The 19,137-nt window shown below is 42.1% G+C and overlaps 3 protein-coding genes across 4 annotated transcripts in view; 2 read left to right on the forward strand and 1 right to left on the reverse strand.

Moving 5' to 3' along the window:
- The first annotated feature begins 184 nt into the window (after positions 1-184).
- LOC102205791 (calcium release-activated calcium channel protein 1-like) lies at positions 185-8,027 on the forward strand. 2 transcript variants are annotated; one of them, XM_005729506.2, is made up of 2 exons: positions 185-210; positions 5,437-8,027. In XM_005729506.2, the coding sequence occupies exon 2, from the start codon at positions 5,443-5,445 to the stop codon at positions 5,983-5,985; it is 543 nt and encodes a 180-aa protein (XP_005729563.1). In that variant the 5' UTR covers positions 185-210; positions 5,437-5,442; the 3' UTR covers positions 5,986-8,027. The 2 variants fall into 2 exon arrangements, with proteins under 2 accessions (XP_005729563.1, XP_005729562.1); XM_005729505.2 differs by lacking the exon at positions 185-210 and adding an exon at positions 4,065-4,429.
- Positions 8,028-9,652: 1,625 nt separating this feature from the next.
- On the forward strand, positions 9,653-17,246 carry LOC102211477 (histone-lysine N-methyltransferase SETD1B-like). The gene is made up of 19 exons (XM_013909883.1): positions 9,653-9,790; positions 9,883-9,987; positions 10,090-10,360; positions 10,448-10,560; positions 10,709-11,710; positions 11,836-12,588; positions 12,716-12,832; positions 12,914-12,974; positions 13,060-13,250; positions 13,430-13,544; positions 13,632-14,027; positions 14,233-14,577; positions 14,848-15,025; positions 15,095-15,164; positions 15,370-15,585; positions 15,667-15,792; positions 16,491-16,610; positions 16,801-16,938; positions 17,044-17,246. Exons 1-19 carry the CDS (start codon positions 9,653-9,655, stop codon positions 17,215-17,217), a joined length of 4,629 nt encoding a protein of 1,542 aa, XP_013765337.1. The 3' UTR covers positions 17,218-17,246.
- A 21-nt stretch (positions 17,247-17,267) lies between these two features.
- Positions 17,268-19,137, reverse strand: part of hpdb (4-hydroxyphenylpyruvate dioxygenase b) — a 4,876-nt gene continuing 3,006 nt past the window's right edge. The window contains exons 10-14 of the mRNA XM_005729507.2: positions 18,940-19,102; positions 18,736-18,807; positions 18,525-18,647; positions 18,179-18,295; positions 17,268-18,085 (exon numbers count right to left, since the gene is read on the reverse strand). Coding sequence (XP_005729564.1) covers positions 17,975-18,085; positions 18,179-18,295; positions 18,525-18,647; positions 18,736-18,807; positions 18,940-19,102 — 586 coding nt within the window. The 3' untranslated portion in view covers positions 17,268-17,974. The remainder of the gene's footprint in view (positions 18,086-18,178; positions 18,296-18,524; positions 18,648-18,735; positions 18,808-18,939; positions 19,103-19,137) is intronic.

The raw sequence follows: 19,137 nt of genomic DNA on the forward strand, positions 1-19,137 counted from the left end.
CTAATGACAACTAGCAGCCTTAAATACATCAATTTCAATAAATAAACATACAAATACATTTTACATTTTCATAAACAAACAAACAAAACCCTCAAAAAACCCAAGAAACCCAAGCCTTAACCCATGGCCTCTCCCGGAACCTTTAAATGGTGTCTGGACCCCCGGGGAAGCATTTGCCCAAACACCCTGAAAAGGACACAGGAAAGACAGGTTAGTAATCATATCCTCTTTGCACCACCTTTACTTCAAATTTTTGACTCACACACAATCACACTTAAACTTCTTGTGTGCAAATGTTCTTCATGTGCAAATCTATGTTTAAAGTGCAATGCTAAATAAAGTGCTGGATAAGTTGCTTTTAATACAGTAAAAGGTGCTCCTAAAGTGCTACACAAATTATAATATGAATAGTAGTAAGGGAGTCCTCTTCCTTACATTTCCTCCCCTCTCTTAAGTGCAAAGTGCTTCAGTCCTCTGTCATGCTGGATAAACAGTCAGTAACCACATTTGACTTCCCTGGCCTGTACAGGACCGTAAAGTCATGATGCTGCAAAGACAGGTACTATCCTGCAATGCAAGCCTTTGCATCCCTCATGCGGTTCGACTACTGGAGGGCACAGCGATCAGTCTCTAGAGTGAAGTGATGTCCCAGAAGATAATACCTCAAGATCTCAATAGCCCATTTTCATGGCCAAACACTTTCTCCACTGTCGAATACCTCGTCTCCCTGTCAGGTAGTTTCCGACTCAGAAACACCACAGGCCTTCTTTCACCATCTTGCTGAAGCACAGCTCCAAGGCCTACTTCTGAAGCATCTGTTTACAAGATGAATGGCTTGCTGAAGTCTGGGCTGTATAGAACTGAATGTGTGCATACTGCTTCCTTGAGCTCTCTGAATGCATGCTCACATTCTGTCCAACACACTTTGTCGGGGGCTGAACCCTTTGTGAGGTCATTCAGTGCAGTGGATCGCTCTGCAAAATAAAATATGAATTTTCTGCACCAGCCTACCAGACCCAGAAAACCTCTCACCTTCCTTTTTTGTCATCGGAACTGAGAAGGACTGGAAACCTGGACATACATCCCTGGCCACACAAAACTGCTGCTGATCCTATTCAGTGTTTTGAGAAAAGCCATATGACCTGCCCATGGAATTGAATGGCCTAAATCCGTAACTTTGTTTCTGAACTGTTGTGGGAGTGCTACCGCCTCACACTTCCTCTTTTTCCTGGTACAAGATGCCTCCTTTAATTAAGTAAACAATGTCTACAAGATCTTACCTGACCTTGACTAGCTCCCTCTACCTCTGTTACCTTCTCAAACCAGGGTTTTAGAGTTGGGTCGCTTCTTTGGAGTGCACCTAAATCTGAGGGAATGTCAAACTCAAGCTGGTTATTTGGCTTGGGAAACCATGGTGTACCGTTTTCCCCTGAGCCTTTGACCTTTTCCCTTTTCTGTTCTCTGTTTCCAGAGACTCCTCAAACAAAAAGAAAGAAAAAAAAAAGGGGGGGGGGGTAGCTCTTAGATCATTTTCTTTGCACTTTATGGTCTTGTGCCTACATGACAGGGTTTCAATGGTTCTGCTGTCATATCTAGAGGAAGTTAGCCTCTAGATGCATCACTTAGATTTTCCCCTGAATTCAACCTAGAATGTACAAGAGTTTCAAAGCAAAGCTTCTTCTTTACGCCCATAAATTAAAACAGGGACAATATAAGCTTTCTTTCCTACTGGCTCTGTGGCTGGTCTTGGAACTGCACACAAAAGAGATGGTTTTGATTTAAGGGCATGGCAAAATGTTGTGTATAATAATAATAATAATAATAATAATAATAATAATAATAAATTGTATTTATGAGCGCCTTTCAAGTCACCCAAGGACACTTTACAACAGGATAAAACACATAATAGAACAATAACAACTAAGAACAATAAAACAAAAGCACAAAATAAAATTAACAAACAGTGGATTCACAGTGAATATGCAGATTTGAACAGATGGATTTTGAGTTGGGATTTAAACTGGGGGAGAGAACCATTGTTTCTTATTTCTGGGGGTAGAGCGTTCCACAGCCTGGGAGCAGAGCAGCTGAAAGCTCTGCTTCCCATGGTGGTGAGGCAGAAGGAAGGTACAGCAAGATGGATAGAAGAAGAAGATCGAAGTGAACGGGCAGAACAGGTAGTGCTTAACAGGTTAGAAAGGTAAGGAGGAGCGAGGTTATGAATGGCCTTGAAGGTGAGCAGAAGAAGTTTGAATATTATCTGGAATTTCACAGGGAACCAGTGAAGTTCCTGAAGAACAGGGGGTGATGTACTGGTAGGAGGGGGTTCTGGTGATAATGCAAGCAGCAGAGTTCTGAACCAGTTGAAGCTTATGGAGGGATTTTTGGGGGAGACCATGCAGAAGAGAATTGCAGTAGTCAATTTGGGAGGCAACAAGACTGAGGACAAGAATGGACGTAGACTGGGTGGAAAGAGAAGGAAGTAATCTGTTAATGTTGCGTAGATGGAAGTAGGCAGAACGGGTGAGATTACTAATGTGAGATTTATAGGAAAGTGAACTGTCTAGGATGACACCAAGGCTCTTAACCTGAGGAGAAGGGAAAACTGTGGAGTTATCGATGGTGAGTGAGAAATGGTTCGAATGGCCAAAGTTATGACAGTGATAACATTTAATATCCTGAACTGGAGACTTAAAAGATTTCTTAACATTGTGAGGTCTTTGGGAAGGGAGCTGCCAGGAACTAGAAGGATTTCTAGCCTGAACTTGACCAGAGTCCTCTTCACCCCCACTGGGCTTACTTGGTTTAGCATAGTGGGTCTCCCGGCTCAAGTAGGTGCTCTTGCTTCCCTTTCTGGTGGAAGTGAAAACCTCAATGAGGCTAGCTGCTTCCTTTGCCGTCTTTAGGTCACGGTCACGCTCACATATCCATATCACATATCCTTTCTTCCACCTCTTGTCATTATTTTCTCACTGTAGCGTGAACGACACACTTCTGACACCACTTGTAACAATGAGGCACACCAAGACAAGTATAGTGGACCAAAGAATTTATTCATAGTATAGCTCACCTCACAAAACTGCATCCAATGACAGCTAGCAGCCTTAAATACTTTCAGCTGTCACAGGCTAAACCATTATTCCACTAACAGTTCTCAAATCCCAACCTTTCACCACATTATACAATACATCAATTTCAATAAATAAATATATAAATACATTTACATTTTCACATTAATACATATTAATACATACATTATATCTTATTTAAAACACCAAAAAAGAAAAAAACCCAAGCACAAAAGATTCCCCACACTCCCTTAACCCATGGCCTCTCCCGGACCCTTTAAATAGTGTCTGGACCCCCGGGACAACATTTGCCCAAACACCCTGAAGAGGACACAGGAAAGAAAGGTGAGTAATCACATCCCTTCTTTGCACCACGTTTACTGCTTAATTTTCACATTCACGTTAGTTTTCCTTACTGTTAAACCTTATTTTCTCTCAATCACAATTTCTTTCTCCTCACAGACAACCACCACATTTCTTGATGAGGAGCAGCTGTGCAGGACCTGGAACAAAGGCGATCAACTGATTTTAAAATACACAATAAATATTCAATAAATAGTTAAACTGTGTGGAAATGTTCTTCATGTGCAAAATCTATATTTAAAGTGCAATGCTAAATAAAGTGCTAGATAAGGTGCTTTTAATAAAGTAAAAGGTCCTAAAATGCAATACAAATTATAATATAAATAGTAGTAAGGGAGTCCTCTTCTTTACAATCTCCGAGGGAAAAAAAACTAGTTTCAAAATACATGAAAAGCTGAAAGGTGTGTTTTGTTGCCTTAACCACAGTGATTTTAGCCCAGTACGTTCAGAACTGGATGATTCGTCTCATGAGTCATGAGACACTGCTCTCCCCTACGTACGCTTTCTTTATAGAGTAAAATTATCATATCTGTTTCGCCAATATTGTCCCCGTGTTTACTTGGTATTTGATCGATATCACAGTTTGCAGAATCGCACGGCGCTAAACACAGGGCGGCGATCTGCAGCAGCCGGCAGCGCCTCTGCGGTGCGTTGGATTGTGGGTATCTTGTTTCCTGATAGACTCTGACAGTCGGTCAGCTGTTGAGGGAAAACTTTTTTCTTTTTGGTAAAGTTTCCCATCTTTATTTATTTTTTGCTGTAGTTAGATGTTGGATCCCCTTGGAACAGCCTTCCCCGCGCGCGAATTTCACGTGTCATCGAGCACCGTCCTGTAGCTCATACCAGTTTGTAACGATATATTCATAACAAAAAATTACTTCGCAATGAGCCTGAACGAGCACTCAATGCAGGCTCTGTCCTGGAGAAAACTCTACTTGAGCCGAGCCAAACTGAAAGCAACCAGTCGCACTTCGGCTCTCTTGTCGGGCTTCGCAATGGTAAGTTACATTTTAATTTGACGCTGCAGATAGTTTACGTGAGGCACAATTTATTTATTTAGTTTTGAAGGACCGTGACCGTGTTACAGGCCTAATGACAGCTACGGTGCACTGATACTTAGCATAAATGACCGTTTTGTTTACTGGAAGTCTACGGGTTACTAGTGTAGGCTTGTTAAAGTCATATTTGGCTTCTATTGCACGTCCCACATTGCGGGACTGTAATACCTGCGCACTGAGAGCAAAACTTCGTGGAAATTTAGTGGGGGCTCGCCTGCGCCACCCCTAAAAGTCCAGGTTTATCTTCCGCTTTAATAAGTAGTCCGCGGAGGAGCGTTGAAATACATAAGAAACAAAAAAAAACACATGAAAAGTTTTGAAAATAATAGCCTATAGTGCCACCAAATGTTTGTTTTTAATTTAACGACATGCAGTTACAATGAATCAACAAATGTTTTTTGTAAAACTAAAAGCCTAACACATAGAAGGAGCTTCCTTCCCCCTTCCTGATGCAAAAATTATGATGTACAGTAACTCTTGGCCAGGGATGCATCTGCAGTAAGAAGCTCCACAGGTATTCAAAAATACCAGAACACTTGTAAACAGTTCTGTTTATAAAATATACCTGTACACACAAGATACTCTTGGGTGGCCTGGGATTCTTTTGTGAAAAGCAGTACAATATTTATAGTGGTTGTATATATAACAGCCGTAGCAAATGTGCTACTGATGTCGAGTAAGTTTAAGCTATGCAGCATAAAGGATTACATACACAGCTCTCTGTTTGTCTCTCTGTCTCAATATTAGGTTTGACAGAATAGACTTTTAGTGGGGTATTCACCTTGTTTCCGGTTATTTGTGCAAACTGTGACACTCTGGTTTAATTCCAGCACTTCCTAATTTGTTACAAACATTTTTCTCTCAGGTCAAGAATTCTGATTCCTCTTAGTAGTCAGCTACTATCTCTTTTTCACCTAACGGAGCTGTTTCCTTTTTGATATTCTCAGGTTGCCATGGTGGAGGTACAGCTGGAGCGGGATTACGAGTACCCTCCAGGGCTGCTGATAGCCTTCAGCGCCTGTACCACCGTTCTGGTTGCAGTGCACCTCTTTGCCCTCATGATCAGCACCTGCATCCTGCCCAACCTGGAGGCTGTCAGCAATGTTCACAACCTCAACTCTGTCAACGAATCTCCCCATGAGCGCATGCACCGCCACATAGAACTGGCCTGGGCTTTCTCCACAGTTATCGGTACCCTCCTCTTCCTGACGGAGGTGGTGCTCTTGTGCTGGGTGAAGTTCTTACCCCTCAAAAGCAACGCAGATGAGAAAAATGACACCATAAGTCCTGGCGTGGCTGCGGCCATAGCTTCCACCTGCATCATGGTGCCATTTGGACTTGTTTTTATCATGTTCGCTGTCCACTTTTACCGCACGCTCGTCAGTCATAAAACGGACAGACAGATCAGAGACCTGGAGCAGGTCATTCGGCTCCAGAACCAGCTGGAGAACAGGGCTGAGAACGACGACCTGAAGGCCGCTGTCCATTTTCCCTGAGTACACGCAGACAACAGCAGGGACTTTCAGCAAAACCAGAGTAGAACCTCTATTTTTACTTTATCCAGATGCTTGTTTTTAGAAATCTTCTTCTACTGTACATTTCTTTGATACTGCATGCTGACTAAATTATCCGGTAATTTTACTCTTTGTAGTTTCTTTGTAAATGCTTGGCTCTCAGCTGAAAACATCATCATCAGTATCATCATAACTTAGTCTATGGTAGCCTTAAAGGACGACCTTTTAGGCTACCATAGACTAACACTAATAGAATAGGACTTTCTAAAGATCTTCACATGAGCATTTCAATGCGTTGGGATGATCCCCTAACGTGTTTAGCTTTTTACATCAAATACTGAGTTCATGTGAGAAAAATATAGAAACTAAGTTCTCTTAAGTTATAACAGCAGCAGAAAACTGTTGATCGGAGTAAGATGGGCTAAAAACGAGGAAGTTTGTAATATGACTCAACATGTTCAGGAATTTGTTTCAATTTTTACTGAAAAGAAATCTGGGAACTCTGTTGTTACCCAGTTCTAAAATTTCATCAGTTTTCTGTTTGTATTGTACTAAATTGATCTGAGCAGCACACTCGGGTTCTTTTTGCTCTCTGCGTATACTGTAAAACTCCAGCCTACTGTTGCATTTACCTACAGGTTTTCTGGTTCTTGACTGACTGACCTCATGCCACTATCATGTTTACCAAATTAGGCTTTCTGTAGAAATATCTCCAAGCCAAACCTTAGTGGCTTTTTTAGTTTGCCACTCTTACACATACTTTTGAGTCAAACTTTTCTTACTTTTTAATTTAAAAATTGCTGTTTTCATAATCCTTGGGAGCTCTGTAAGTCTTTGATAAAGAAGAGTACAATATAAACCAACAGTATTTGTGTGCAATCTGATGGAAAAGAACATGTGTCAGTGTGTGCTTTTAACCAGTCTGCGTTCAGGAGTGTGTTACTGCGGTATGGATATTTGAGTAGAAATAAATGTGTTATCCCTTTGTAACATGGATATTTTCTTCATGTTAAATGACTCTTGCAATATACTGTAAAATCCACAGGTGGCCACTGGTTTCAAAAAAGTGTTTTTGAATGTGTTATTACAATGTTACGTTGCATGAAAATATTGAGTGTTTGTTCTTGTGTTAGCTTTTAGCATTGAGCATGTTCACCCTGTTTGGGTCATAGATGTATTTAAGTACGCTATGTACTGTACTGCTTTATTGTTTTACACGGGTTTGGTCACTTTCTTTGTAGTTTTTACTGTAATATTGATATGTAGAATAGTGTCACAACAGAAATGTAATTTCAGGACATTGTACACGTAGTATCTTCTTTCACAACATGATTTAAAATATTGGAGGAAACTTTTTTTTCCCTCTTTGGGAAAAATTATGTTTTTGATTTTTTTTTAATTTACTGGTGCTTGTAATGCTGTGTTTCTATCAATGTAACACTGTTTTATTGTTAACTTGCAATCTGTGGACATGGTTTATACTGAGTCATGGGACTGCAGTAACTGTAGACCACATTTGCATTCAAATTGTCCTGACCGGGTGATAAAATCTGTGTGACACGTAGCAGAAACCAAAGACTGTTGGGAATAGTTCACAGACAGTTCAGTAAAATGGTGTTGATGTTTTTCTTTGCTTAAGTTGAATTTGCTGTTTTTGTTGTTGTTGTTTTATCGGGAGTTAAGTGAAGTCTGTTTTATTTCGGTAAATGGTGCACACTCCCTCCGTGAAACATGTAAGATGGGAATTACCACTTGTGCCTTCTTTAAAAACACAGCAATGCAGGTGAAGGTGGTCACTGTGGTTAATTTTTCTGCATTATATATATATGTGTGTGTGTGTGTGTGTGTGTGTGTGTAAACTGCTTTTGTCAGTGTACAACTTTGAAGTGAACATAGTAACTTTTGCTTATGCGTGCCGTTAACAGCTCATGAAAAAGCTTGAAGCTTCATGAAGTGTTGAGAATTATCAGGATGTTGGTTTTGGGTTTTTTTGCCAGTTTGCAAAATAAAAAAAAAGATTTGTTCTCATTATTTTTTTAATTGTGTGTTCAGTGTTGTCCGTGTAGCCATGTGGATGTATAAAACAGGAATACATGAGGAAACATTGTAATCTGTCAAAATTACAACATCTAATGGGAAACCACACAGGAAATGTCCAAAAATGGAGGACGAGTGGAGCTTACAGTGCTGAAGCCAAGACAGAGAAATCCCCCCCCCCCCTCTCCTTGCTGACTTTTGTCTGCATTCTTTGAGACCATTAGCACTTTGTTGCTTTTCTGCTGAAGTTGTGCATGGTTTCATAGTTGGCAGAGCTCTCTAAGTGCAGCACAGGCTTGGTTCTTCCTCTCTCCATTTTCCCACTCAAGAGTTTTATTCCCACAAATGACCTGTGAATCATAAAAATGGGTTACCTGATACTATAGTTACAAACTAATAATATTAACTAGCAACAGTAATAGTAGCCGCTGTTAAGGTAATGTGCTTTTCAATCTGACCTTTATCTTGGATTTGTGCAGGTGTACTTTGCAACTGACATGTATTTTGGTCACCCCATTTAAGAAGTGCCACAACACAAGACGGCACAAATAAAATAAAACTGCGGTATGTTAAAGAAGCACCAACTGCAAACGGCAAACCATAAAGACATCACTTATAAATACCTTATAAATGCTTGGTTTAGAAGGTGATGTGTAAGTTAAGGATAACACCTTAATCCCATAAGAGTATCAATATTATTCTTTTATTATTTTGTTGGCTGTTATTATTTAGTATTTATTCCAACTTTGAGATGAAAGTAATGAAAATGCTGCAATTATGTAATCAACGGTGCAGTAGGCTATCTTACCTGACTCTGTAAAACAAAAAAACAAACAAAAAAACAAAGGCTGATCCTGCACTGCATATAATGTAGACATTATCCAGAGACAATGACCAGGAAATACATGTTTTTATATTAATACCTGCACATGTCACTTCATTTTTAATAAAAAGGTGTATCCTTTGTTTAATTTTTTTCATTTTTACCGTACTGATCCATGTACTGTATAATATCAAACATAGCAGCTGCCCTTTATTTTATTGCTGGCTACCAGCAAGTGGCCATAACCTATGTTTAGTATGTAAATTGTATTTGCACTCAGTCACAAGCTTAACACAAATATTCGACCAGTCTTTGGATTATTAATGTCTAATAAAGGTCCCAAAGGTGCCTATATATACACCTCACCTGTTAACCCACCTTAGGTGTTCTTCCGCCTTGTTCAGGATCTATTTTTTCCTCTCCGTCGACTGGCGGATGGATCATTATCCAACCTTAGCGACGATCCGTGAAAACACAGAAAAATAAATCCCAGCTGTTTTTCCACAATGTTGCTCCTTCAAAGGATACGACTTTGGAACAGGTAAGCAAGATTTAAAGAAACAAATCTTTTGTAAGACTAACCTTTGAGTATTTCTGTGTTTCCTACCACCACCTGTTATCTTTTTTCCCGAGGATAAGGTTACAGGTGATGCTCTCCATCACCTGTTGGGGTGTGTTAACCTCTCGCGGAGCAGCAATGTAGCTAGCTGACAGTGTGGCACAAAACGAGCAAACTGGAAGTAACTGTTGTTGTTTGTTTGGGGTTTTTTTAAGGTTTTGACGAATGTAATGGAAAGCGAAAAACAAAGTACTGAGAGCGAGAGACAGCCTCTACACTGGAGAAGTTGCAAGCTGGTTATAGATCCTGCGCTGACGAACGGGCTGTACAAAGTGTACCGTTATGATGGACAATACTTTAACCTGCCGGTGAGCACCTGTCCGCCTCTCCACATAGGTGATGTCAGCACATGTATTATATCTATTATAATAATAATGATAACGAGGGTCTTCTCTGCCAGGTTGAGGACCTAGGTCTACTTCCTGTGATCACAGTCAGGGATCCGCGCATCTGCCGCCTGTGGAGCAGGTGTATCAAGACTGACTTCGTGGTTCCCAAATTTAAGGTAACTGTTAAAACGACTGTAATAATACAGACATCCTATTTTAAGTAATCGTGCTTTAAAAACAACTAATAGCCCATTTCTTGTTTTCCCGTGTGTCTCCAGATTGATGAGTGGTACGTGGCTCCCGTTCCTCCAAAAGAAGTGACATTTTCTAAGCTCAACGACAACGTGAATGAGACTTTCTTGACTGATATGTGCAAAAAATATGGGAACATGGAAGAAGTGGAGATATTTTACAATCCCCCAAACAAGAAGCATTTAGGTATCGCAAAGGTCACATTTGATACAGTAAGGGCTGCAAGAGACGCTGTCCAGCACCTGCATGAGACATCAGTGATGGGAAATATTATTCATGTGGAACTTGATCCAAAGGGTAAACTTTACTTTTTCTCTGTGTGTGTGCTGAGGTGTAAATGTAAGTGTTGAATATGCTGATTAACTAGAATGTGCTCCTCCTCAGGGGAAAATAGAGCTCGATATCTCCAGCTCTTGTTAAGTGGGCTGTATACGCCTTGGACGTTGCCGGTGGGCAGCAGTGAACGGGCTCTTCAGGGCTTAGTTGACAGTTTGCTGGTGAACATTTAAATTTATTAAAAGCTGCTCATAATGATTTGACCCATGAAAAGATTTTATCTTTAATATTTGTATTACAGCTGTTAAATATGAATGTATTTGTTAATTGTTTTCCCCCTTTTTTTACTTCATTATCAACATCTTGCAGGGAAGCTCGGCCACACAGCAGCTGGGAAATGTCTGCAGCCCCACCAGCATTGCTACGCCCCTCTCTCTGGACACAGCCTACTCCAGTATTTGTCAAGACACACCTTGCAGCTTTGGGCTTACACCACGTTCTCAGGGAACCCCCCGGACTCCCTGCTTGCCTGCGACTCCTCTCTCCTCCCACGACTCTTGCTATTCCAGTCTTCAGGCGACTCCCGTCCTCCAAGGGGAACCCTCTGCCTATAGTGTTCACAAACCTTTAAGACAAGAGCTTTGCCGTCGTAGACGACAGCACAGGGGACTTAGCCACGTCTCAAATGTTAGCATCATTCTGAAGCAGTTCCAGCCACAGCCACCACATCCCCTCTTAACCAAAACACAAACTAGCAGCCAGCAGCTTGCATTGTGGAGTCCCAGTGCACAAACCTCTTCTAACAATAGTGACGAGGCTCCCTTTAGTCTCACATCCCCTTTTCAGGAGACTGAAGATGTGGTTAACACAAGTTATGCATCTTCACCTCTGAATGGCAACTCTCGCGACATCCTGACTGTTGATCTCTCAGCTGACCTGCAAACTAGAACAGCTTCTCCATTTGATAACCACCAGCCAGAGGCAGCTGTTTCAAGTCTAGACTCCCGAATTGAAAGTTTGCTGATAAACAGCCAGATCACTGACCCCTTATGCTTTCATGGAAAGACCTCTGAGACCGATCCATCCTCTCAAGAGAGCCCGGCTTCACCTGGCTCACCTCTTAAGGTCTCTTCCTCGGATGACTCACAGTTTTGTACCCCACTGTCTTGTGAATCCCCCACAAGTGGCCACCAGTACTCCCACAATGATGCTGTGGATGAAAATGAGGAGGACGAAACTACTCGAGCTGTTTCATTTCTTACAAGAAGTTCCCAGTCTCCCTGTCCGTCTGATGTTGCTTATTCAGAAAGCTTAACACACATAAACAATGAAGAAGATCCAGAGAGGGTCCAGCCATCGTCAGGCCCAAAGGTAATCTATCTGGATATATTGCAGTGATAATAAAGGTAGAATTTACCCTATTGTTACTATGTAAAAATGTTAATGGTGTGATATTAATCAGCCACTCAAATTATTATTGTTTCTGTCTTATTCAGGAACACTGTGCAGCACATCAGGAGAAGAAGTCCTCAAATAACAGACAGTTTGAAGCTGTGACACCAGCAGAAGACCTCTCTCTGCCCGATCCTCCATCCGGTTGTTCTTCCAGTTCCACCACTCAGCAACTTACCCTGAAAGCTCTCCCAACTGTTACAGCTGGATTCCCCCAACCCTCAGCACCCCCTTTCCTTTTCCCCATTCCTCGATTTCCCCCCTCTCTTCCACCTGTTCCACCTCGCCTGCCAGATGGCACCATCCCGATCCCTCCTCCAGGATGGATGCCACCTCTGGGCCACAAAGCTGCCATCCCCATTCCTCCTCCCCCCATTCCACCTCGTACTCCAATTCCTCCTCCACCAACTTTCCTGAGACCCCCTCCACCTTTGATAGCGCCACCCTCTGTTCCACCTCCTGTGCACATGTTCCCTTTACCCATACAGCCAGGGTGTCCTTTGGATAAGGGGAATCCTCCAAGGCATGGCGGTCCACCGTTGCCATTCCCTCCTCCTCCTCCTCCTCCTCCTCTCTGGCCTGCACCTCCTTTTCCAAGGTTTAACCCCTTTGTGCCACCACCACTCTACCCACCTGTGCAGGCAAATCCCCACAAGATCACGACGGAAAAAGTTTTAGATATCCTCATGGATGAACTGAAGTCAATCATAAAGAAGGACATTACACGTAGAATGATTGAAGGGGTCGCTTTCAAGGCATTTGAAGACTGGTGGGAGTGTCAGGAGAAGAAGGCAAAGGTAAAACCTTTTTCACATATTTTATTGTCTCTTATAGTCGGCACATTAACAAAACATTTTGCATGTCTTTTAATGGGAGTAGTTGTTTGGAGCCAGTGGGTCTTATAACCTAGTTGATTCATTTAAGATACAAGAGTCTCCTCTGAAATGTGGAGCGGCAAGAGTGGAAGACAGGAACAAATTCCTAAATCCCCTCAGTAACATTGGTGGGCAGAGCAGAAAACCACCACTGCCATCCTTCAAGGTAATCTGTTTTGGAGAGATTTTTGAAACACAGCTGGTTTTGACTGCCAAGTGATGCCTAAATAAAGAAATTTCCACGCAGGTAAAAAGGAAAAGATCAGACGAGACAGGAAATGACTCCGGTTCTGCTCTCGATCATTCTGGTCAGTGCGATTAATTCAAATTTCAGTGTGTATTAACTTTCTGTGCCAGACTGTCGCTTTAACTGATTCTAACTTGTTGCATTAGAGGTGAAGAAAGGGGACGACATACTGAGAGCGGCGTCTGAGAGAGGCAAACGCAGACACGCAAGACCACTGGATCTGGACAGTGATGATGATGGTGATGCTGGGAAAGAAGATAAGATACTTCAAGATGAAGAAGCGATACCAGACAAAGTGAAGGCTTTTGTGCTGGATGAGGATGAGCCGCACATCCTGGTAAATGAAGAGACAGAAAAGAAAAAAGAAATAGCAAATAAGAAATTGAGAAAAATGCCCTGAGGTCAATATTTTAGTCTGGTGCCTTTACTTTTTCAGTTGTTAGTCTTAAAATTAAAATTTTAACTAAAAAGTTTAAACTTCTGGAGACAGCATTACATAACTGGTGCTCTGATTAGTCTGACAGAGATGCTCATGGTGATGACGAAGAAGATGATGATGGCAGTGATCATACTGCGGAAGAAAATAGTCCGATGGAGGATCGATGTGACGGAGAGCAGTGCTTAGACAGCGGTATGTTAAAATCTCATACAACACTGAACACTCATTAAAAATCACATATCTTAACATTGAACAGTGTGGCTTCTTTTTCAAATGTAGAGGTTTTTTCAGAGGATAGCGAGCACACGTCGGACTGCGACACTTCAGATTCGCTCTCCTCGGTGGGCTTTGAGGACACGTTGTCTGACCTGACCACTGAAGGTGAAGACGCCGAGGAGGACAGCGAGGACGCCGGGAGTGAAGAGTGTATAGTTATATCATCAGATGAGGACTCAGTGGAGCTCGAGCCCCCTCTTACCCCCTCAGCCCCACTGACCCCTGGTGCTCAGCTGGATCTGGACCAGCGGGGCTGGTCAGAACTGTTCCCAAGGCAGGAAACGGAGGAGGACCAGTACACATCGTGCCACAAAGACAACTGCGACTTCGATGCCATGATGGAGCTCCATACCAGCGACCCCCAGGACCTGCTGCCCCCATCACCTCTAGGACTATCAGGTTACATGTCCTTGTAAAGCAATAGATCTGTTAAGTTAGTGTCATCAGGTTAATCAAAAGTGGTTTAATTGTCACTCATGTAAAAATATCTTGTAATACTCCCTGAATTTCCAGTGTGCTACAAATTAACAGAACTACACAAGAGTAAGTTGTGTATCAGGTTTTGAAATAATTATGTATGAAAATTCCTTGTTAATCTGTATAGCAGTGGAGCCATGCCTTGATATGGAGATGGAAAGCCCTGATTGGACAGTGGAGTCTCCAGAGAACATAAAAAGCCTGAGGCCTCCCACTCCTACTGGCCGTTTGGTGGACAGTGACCCTGACATCCTTTTAAAAAGCAGACCATCATCTCCTGCTGCAGAGGAGGAGGAACGACCACCAACACCAGGCAAGGGAATAGTGGCAGGACTGGAAAGTGAGAATTCAGAGGAAGTCCTCTCCCTCTCCCCAGCAAGCGATGGACTCGCTCAGCCTCCCTCTGATCTCCTCATGGCATCATACCCATTATGCCAGGAGATGCCTAAGACTCCTGGCAGAGATGAAAGAGGTATGTGGACTCATTGTAGCTCAGGCAGAGCTCCTGCAACACCTGGAAGAGGGACCGCAGATTTAGAATTTAGCACAGTGAGCCCGCCCCTTAGCAGCCCACCACTTATCCCACTCTTGCCCAGCAGTCCATACATCACAGCCCCAAAGACTCCAGGAAGAGACATTATCCTGCCCAGAAGATCAATAGTCCACAAAAGGAAATCCAAGGTGGCGGCAACGTCAGTGCCTCTGTCATGTAATAATATTTTCAGAGTTTCCCCCATCACAGTGTCCTCGCCATTCAGCATCTCTGACTCTTCATGTGACAGCGTTGATGGAAGGGATGTCCAGATCCGTTCAGGTGTGAGAGCAAAGCCTCTACAGGGACTGGAGAACATGCCTGAGCTGTTGGACAAAGAGAAAATCTTACTGAGGCTAAACCGATGGAGGAGGCTGAAGAAGAGAAGGCGGGCCCGTCACTGGGAGAGATCACTTAAAAGAATCAGTCCGTTGTTCTCTCAACGTCGTCCTCACAGGTGGCGTTCACCCTACGAAGAGAGGAAAATCCTTCATAGCGTTTGGAAGGACGGCTTGGATGAAGAAGATGTAAGGTTTCTGCAGTGCACCTATGAAAGGCTGCAGGTGCAGGATAATGGCTGTGGGTGGCTCAGTGACACCCTCTGGATGCCTCATCCTCATATCCTTACAGACAGTGTTTTATGTTGAAATGATTCTTTATATTGTGGGAAACAGTTAAGTTGTTTTTAAGTCATACTTAGAATGTTTTTTTGTTTTGTTTTTTCTGATGAAGCTGCTCTTTGCATATTACTCTGCTGTTCACATCCTTAACTGCTGCTCACTGACTAAGGTCCTTACAGAGAAGAATGAGGAGCACAGATCCTGGCAGCCGCACCACAGAACAGGCTCTGCTCGAAGTGAAGGATTTTACAAAATCAGCAGGAAGGATAAAATGAGGTATCTGCACAACACGCGGCTGGCTGCGGAGCTTCCGTCTACAAGCGCTCAGGTATTAAAGGAGGACAGAAGGTGAGCATTTCTGTGTCCAGTTTAATATTTATCTATTTAATGTTGAGACATTTTTCATCAGGGAACGTGCATTCCAGCCCAGCAACCCACTTCACTGCGAGCTGGGTCTGACTTCAGGTGTGAACAGCGCCGGCTGCTGTCCTCTTTCAGCTGTGACAGTGACCTGGTCAAGTTCAACCAACTCAAGGTTAGCAGGAAGTTAGTGACAATCAGCAGACTACTGTAAAAGCCCAGTTTGAAAGAAGTCTACAGTGGAGTCTAAAACTGAGTTTACCGTTAGGTTTTTATTTGGGCAGACAAGAAATCAGAACATTAGTTCTGCACTCTAAAAAAAGAAAGAAATAATTTCACACTTATTGTATGTTTTTTAACTTTGTTAAGTCTTGAGCCACTTCTCCTTTCTTTATATTTTGCTGGGAATATGGGAAATAGGTGCAGAGATTTATTGAAACATATGCAAACATATATGGAAAGATGAGCACACTGAAAAACAGGATCAACTGAATCTTTTAGGTCCCGTGTCAGGTTCTTGTTGGATTTTTTTCCTGTTTCTTCTTTCATCAGTTTTAAATAGTTTAACTTTAAATAAGGTGCAGCTTCTTCTTTTGCACTCTACTGATGGCTGTAGAACCGATGGCAACAAAGTGCCTAAAATACAATTTAAACCAAACAAATAAAAAAAATCCTCTGAAAATGGTCAAGCACAAGGATTGTACTGAAAGTGACTGAAAAACCAGCCAGTATCCAAATAAAAAATTGACTTTACTATTCATTAGCTTTCAAATTAACAAAGCAAAATATAGAGTAATGAGGGTGACTCGAGATATTTGCACAGCACTGTCTCATTTGAGCGACAGTCCAAACCCGTGCTATATCGTCTGTCAGTTCCGAAGGAAGAGGATTCGTTTCAGCAGGAGTTACATCCACGAGTGGGGCCTGTTTGCCATGGAGCCTATTGCTGCAGACGAGATGGTGATTGAGTATGTGGGCCAAATCATCCGACAGGTAATTCTGATGCAAACTAACATGCACTTTTAAACAAACCCCTTTTCCCCTGATTGTTTCTCTAAATTAGTCCACCGGTCCACTGGGGGCCTCGGGTTGTGCTGGGTGGTTTCCATCCATGCGTGTAGAGTAACTGTGATAAACAACCCTCACATAGATGGAAAGCCACATCTGTTTTCTTTCTCCTCAGGTCATTGCTGACATGAGGGAGCAGAGATACGAGGAGGAGGGCATTGGAAGCAGCTATTTGTTTCGGGTGGATCAGGACACCATCATTGATGCTACCAAATGTGGGAACTTAGCCAGGTTTATCAACCACAGCTGCAATGTGAGTAAAAACCAGCGGTGCTGTGGTTAGAGATGAAAGTGATTCCACATAAAGTATTCCCATTAAAAGGTTTGTGGGGTTTATTTATTTATTTTTGTCTTACAGCCTAACTGCTACGCAAAGATCATCACAGTGGAGTCTCAGAAGAAGATAGTCATATACTCCCGCCAGCCTATAAACATCAATGAAGAGATTACATATGACTACAAGTTTCCTATTGAGGAAACAAAGATCCCTTGTTTGTGTGGGGCAGACGGCTGCAGAGGCTCCTTGAACTAATCACCTGTTAAGTGGCCCGATTAGGTAAAGAGAAAAAGTGGCAACCTAAACCAGAGGTATCAAAAAGCAATTTTTAATACTGTTCAGCAACTATTCAGCATTTTGGAAGCCGTAGAAGAGCTCATGAAAGAACTGCAGACATGTGGTACTCAGTGAATAATGGTTTAATACTAAGCTGCCATAAACAATATATAAATCAGGACCGGAACAAACACTTGGGACTCACAGAGAGTTATCACAGTTTATGAGAAAAACTAACAAAAACCAAGAGTGGTCTCTTTTAAACAGGAGGGGAAAATCACATTCTAGACTTCATGCTAAATCTCCAACTTCTGTTGACCTCGCCGTCTAAAAGTTAACAAAGTGTATAGTTAAATGTTTTCATTTATGAGAGCTCGGATAACGTTTTGCTTGAGTCAAGCTTGTGTTAATAAAAATGGTTTTCCTGTTGATGTTTTATACAAACTGGAAGCACACCATTGTGATTTAAAGTGGATGTTGTACTCATGTCATTTTTGCAAGCATCAGGAGAAATGATAAAGACATAAAATGAACAATTAAATGTAAAAAAACAAAACCAAAAAACAAACATGCAACACATAAAAAAATAAGGAAAACCATAAGTATACGTGCTTTGTGTATTTCTCTGAAGATGAGACATTTTCAGGCATAAGGATGTTTATTAAAGCATTCGTTTTATACTAAGTTGATGGATATAGCATGTTTTCTGAACCCCTAAATTAATGCATCACCCAGTTCACATCTTGTTTAAATCTCCATTTGTTGTCAGAACAGTCAGATTGCCTCTAGCGTGCTGGTCTGCTTCAATAGCCTCAAAAAGAGACTTGAAGTTTCCTGCACCAAAGCCCTGTGGATGAGAACATGTTTTTTTTGTTTAATAACATGTTAAATATACTGTAGAGTACATTTCCACTGCTTGTTTAGCCAGTGGTGCCCTCACCTGGTGATTGTGTCTCTGAATGACTTCCAAGAACACAGTGGGGCGATCCTGGACCGGCTTAGTGAAGATTTGAAGTAGGTAGCCATTGTCATCGTAGTCCACCAAGATCTTTAGTTCCTGGGTAACGGTGAGGACATAAAACAATATTTTGTCAATTTGAAGGGATTTTTTTGGTTAATTATGAAGACAAAATGTGTTTTATGCACCTTTAGTCTTTAAAAAAATATGATTAGAGTGAACTGAGTCAACATGTTCTACGATTTAAAAAAGGCCACTGTGTTTGGCTACGTAAGGATCACAAATCATCACTCTTTCAGCTTTGTTAATTTAGGGTTTTAGCTCTGACCTGCAGGACATCAAAGTCCTCTGAGATTTTGACCTTTGAGTGTTTCAGCTTCTCTCTCAGCTGGTCGTAGTAGGTCTCAGGCACAGACATGAACTCCATCCCGCGCTCCTTCAGGTTACGGATCTGCAAACAAGGTAATTAACATTACAGTTAAGCTGCTGTTATAACTCAGCCTGTTGCAGAGGTAAGCAGGGTGTTTTAGTTGCCATACTGTAGTAATGATATCTGAAGTGTTCATGGCGATATGCTGCACTCCTGGACCTCCATAGTACTCCACATATTCCTGTAAGTCAATAATGTTCTTATTAGTCCACATACCACATGGTTAATGTTTGTTCATTTGAATACTTCAACTCTGGTTTTAATCTGGTAACCCAGATGTTTAATTAAAGTAGATAAACTGTAAGCAACATGCCTGGATTTGAGACTTTCTCTTCCCCATCGCAGGCTCATTGATGGGCATTTTCACGGTCTCCTCGTAGTTTGCCACGACGATTGAGCGCAGGGCGCTGAATTCTGTCTGAAGCTGCTTGTCGTCCACGGACCAGAAGCGGTGAAAGAGAAGGTTTCTCTGATACCTGTTAAATGAAGAAACACAGATTAGGAGCCACTG

The sequence above is a fragment of the Pundamilia nyererei genome, unplaced genomic scaffold, assembly GCF_000239375.1.
Source record: "Pundamilia nyererei isolate P.nyererei 1_Seehausen unplaced genomic scaffold, PunNye1.0 scaffold00033, whole genome shotgun sequence".
In the NCBI taxonomy this organism is placed as follows: Eukaryota; Metazoa; Chordata; class Actinopteri; order Cichliformes; family Cichlidae; genus Pundamilia; species Pundamilia nyererei.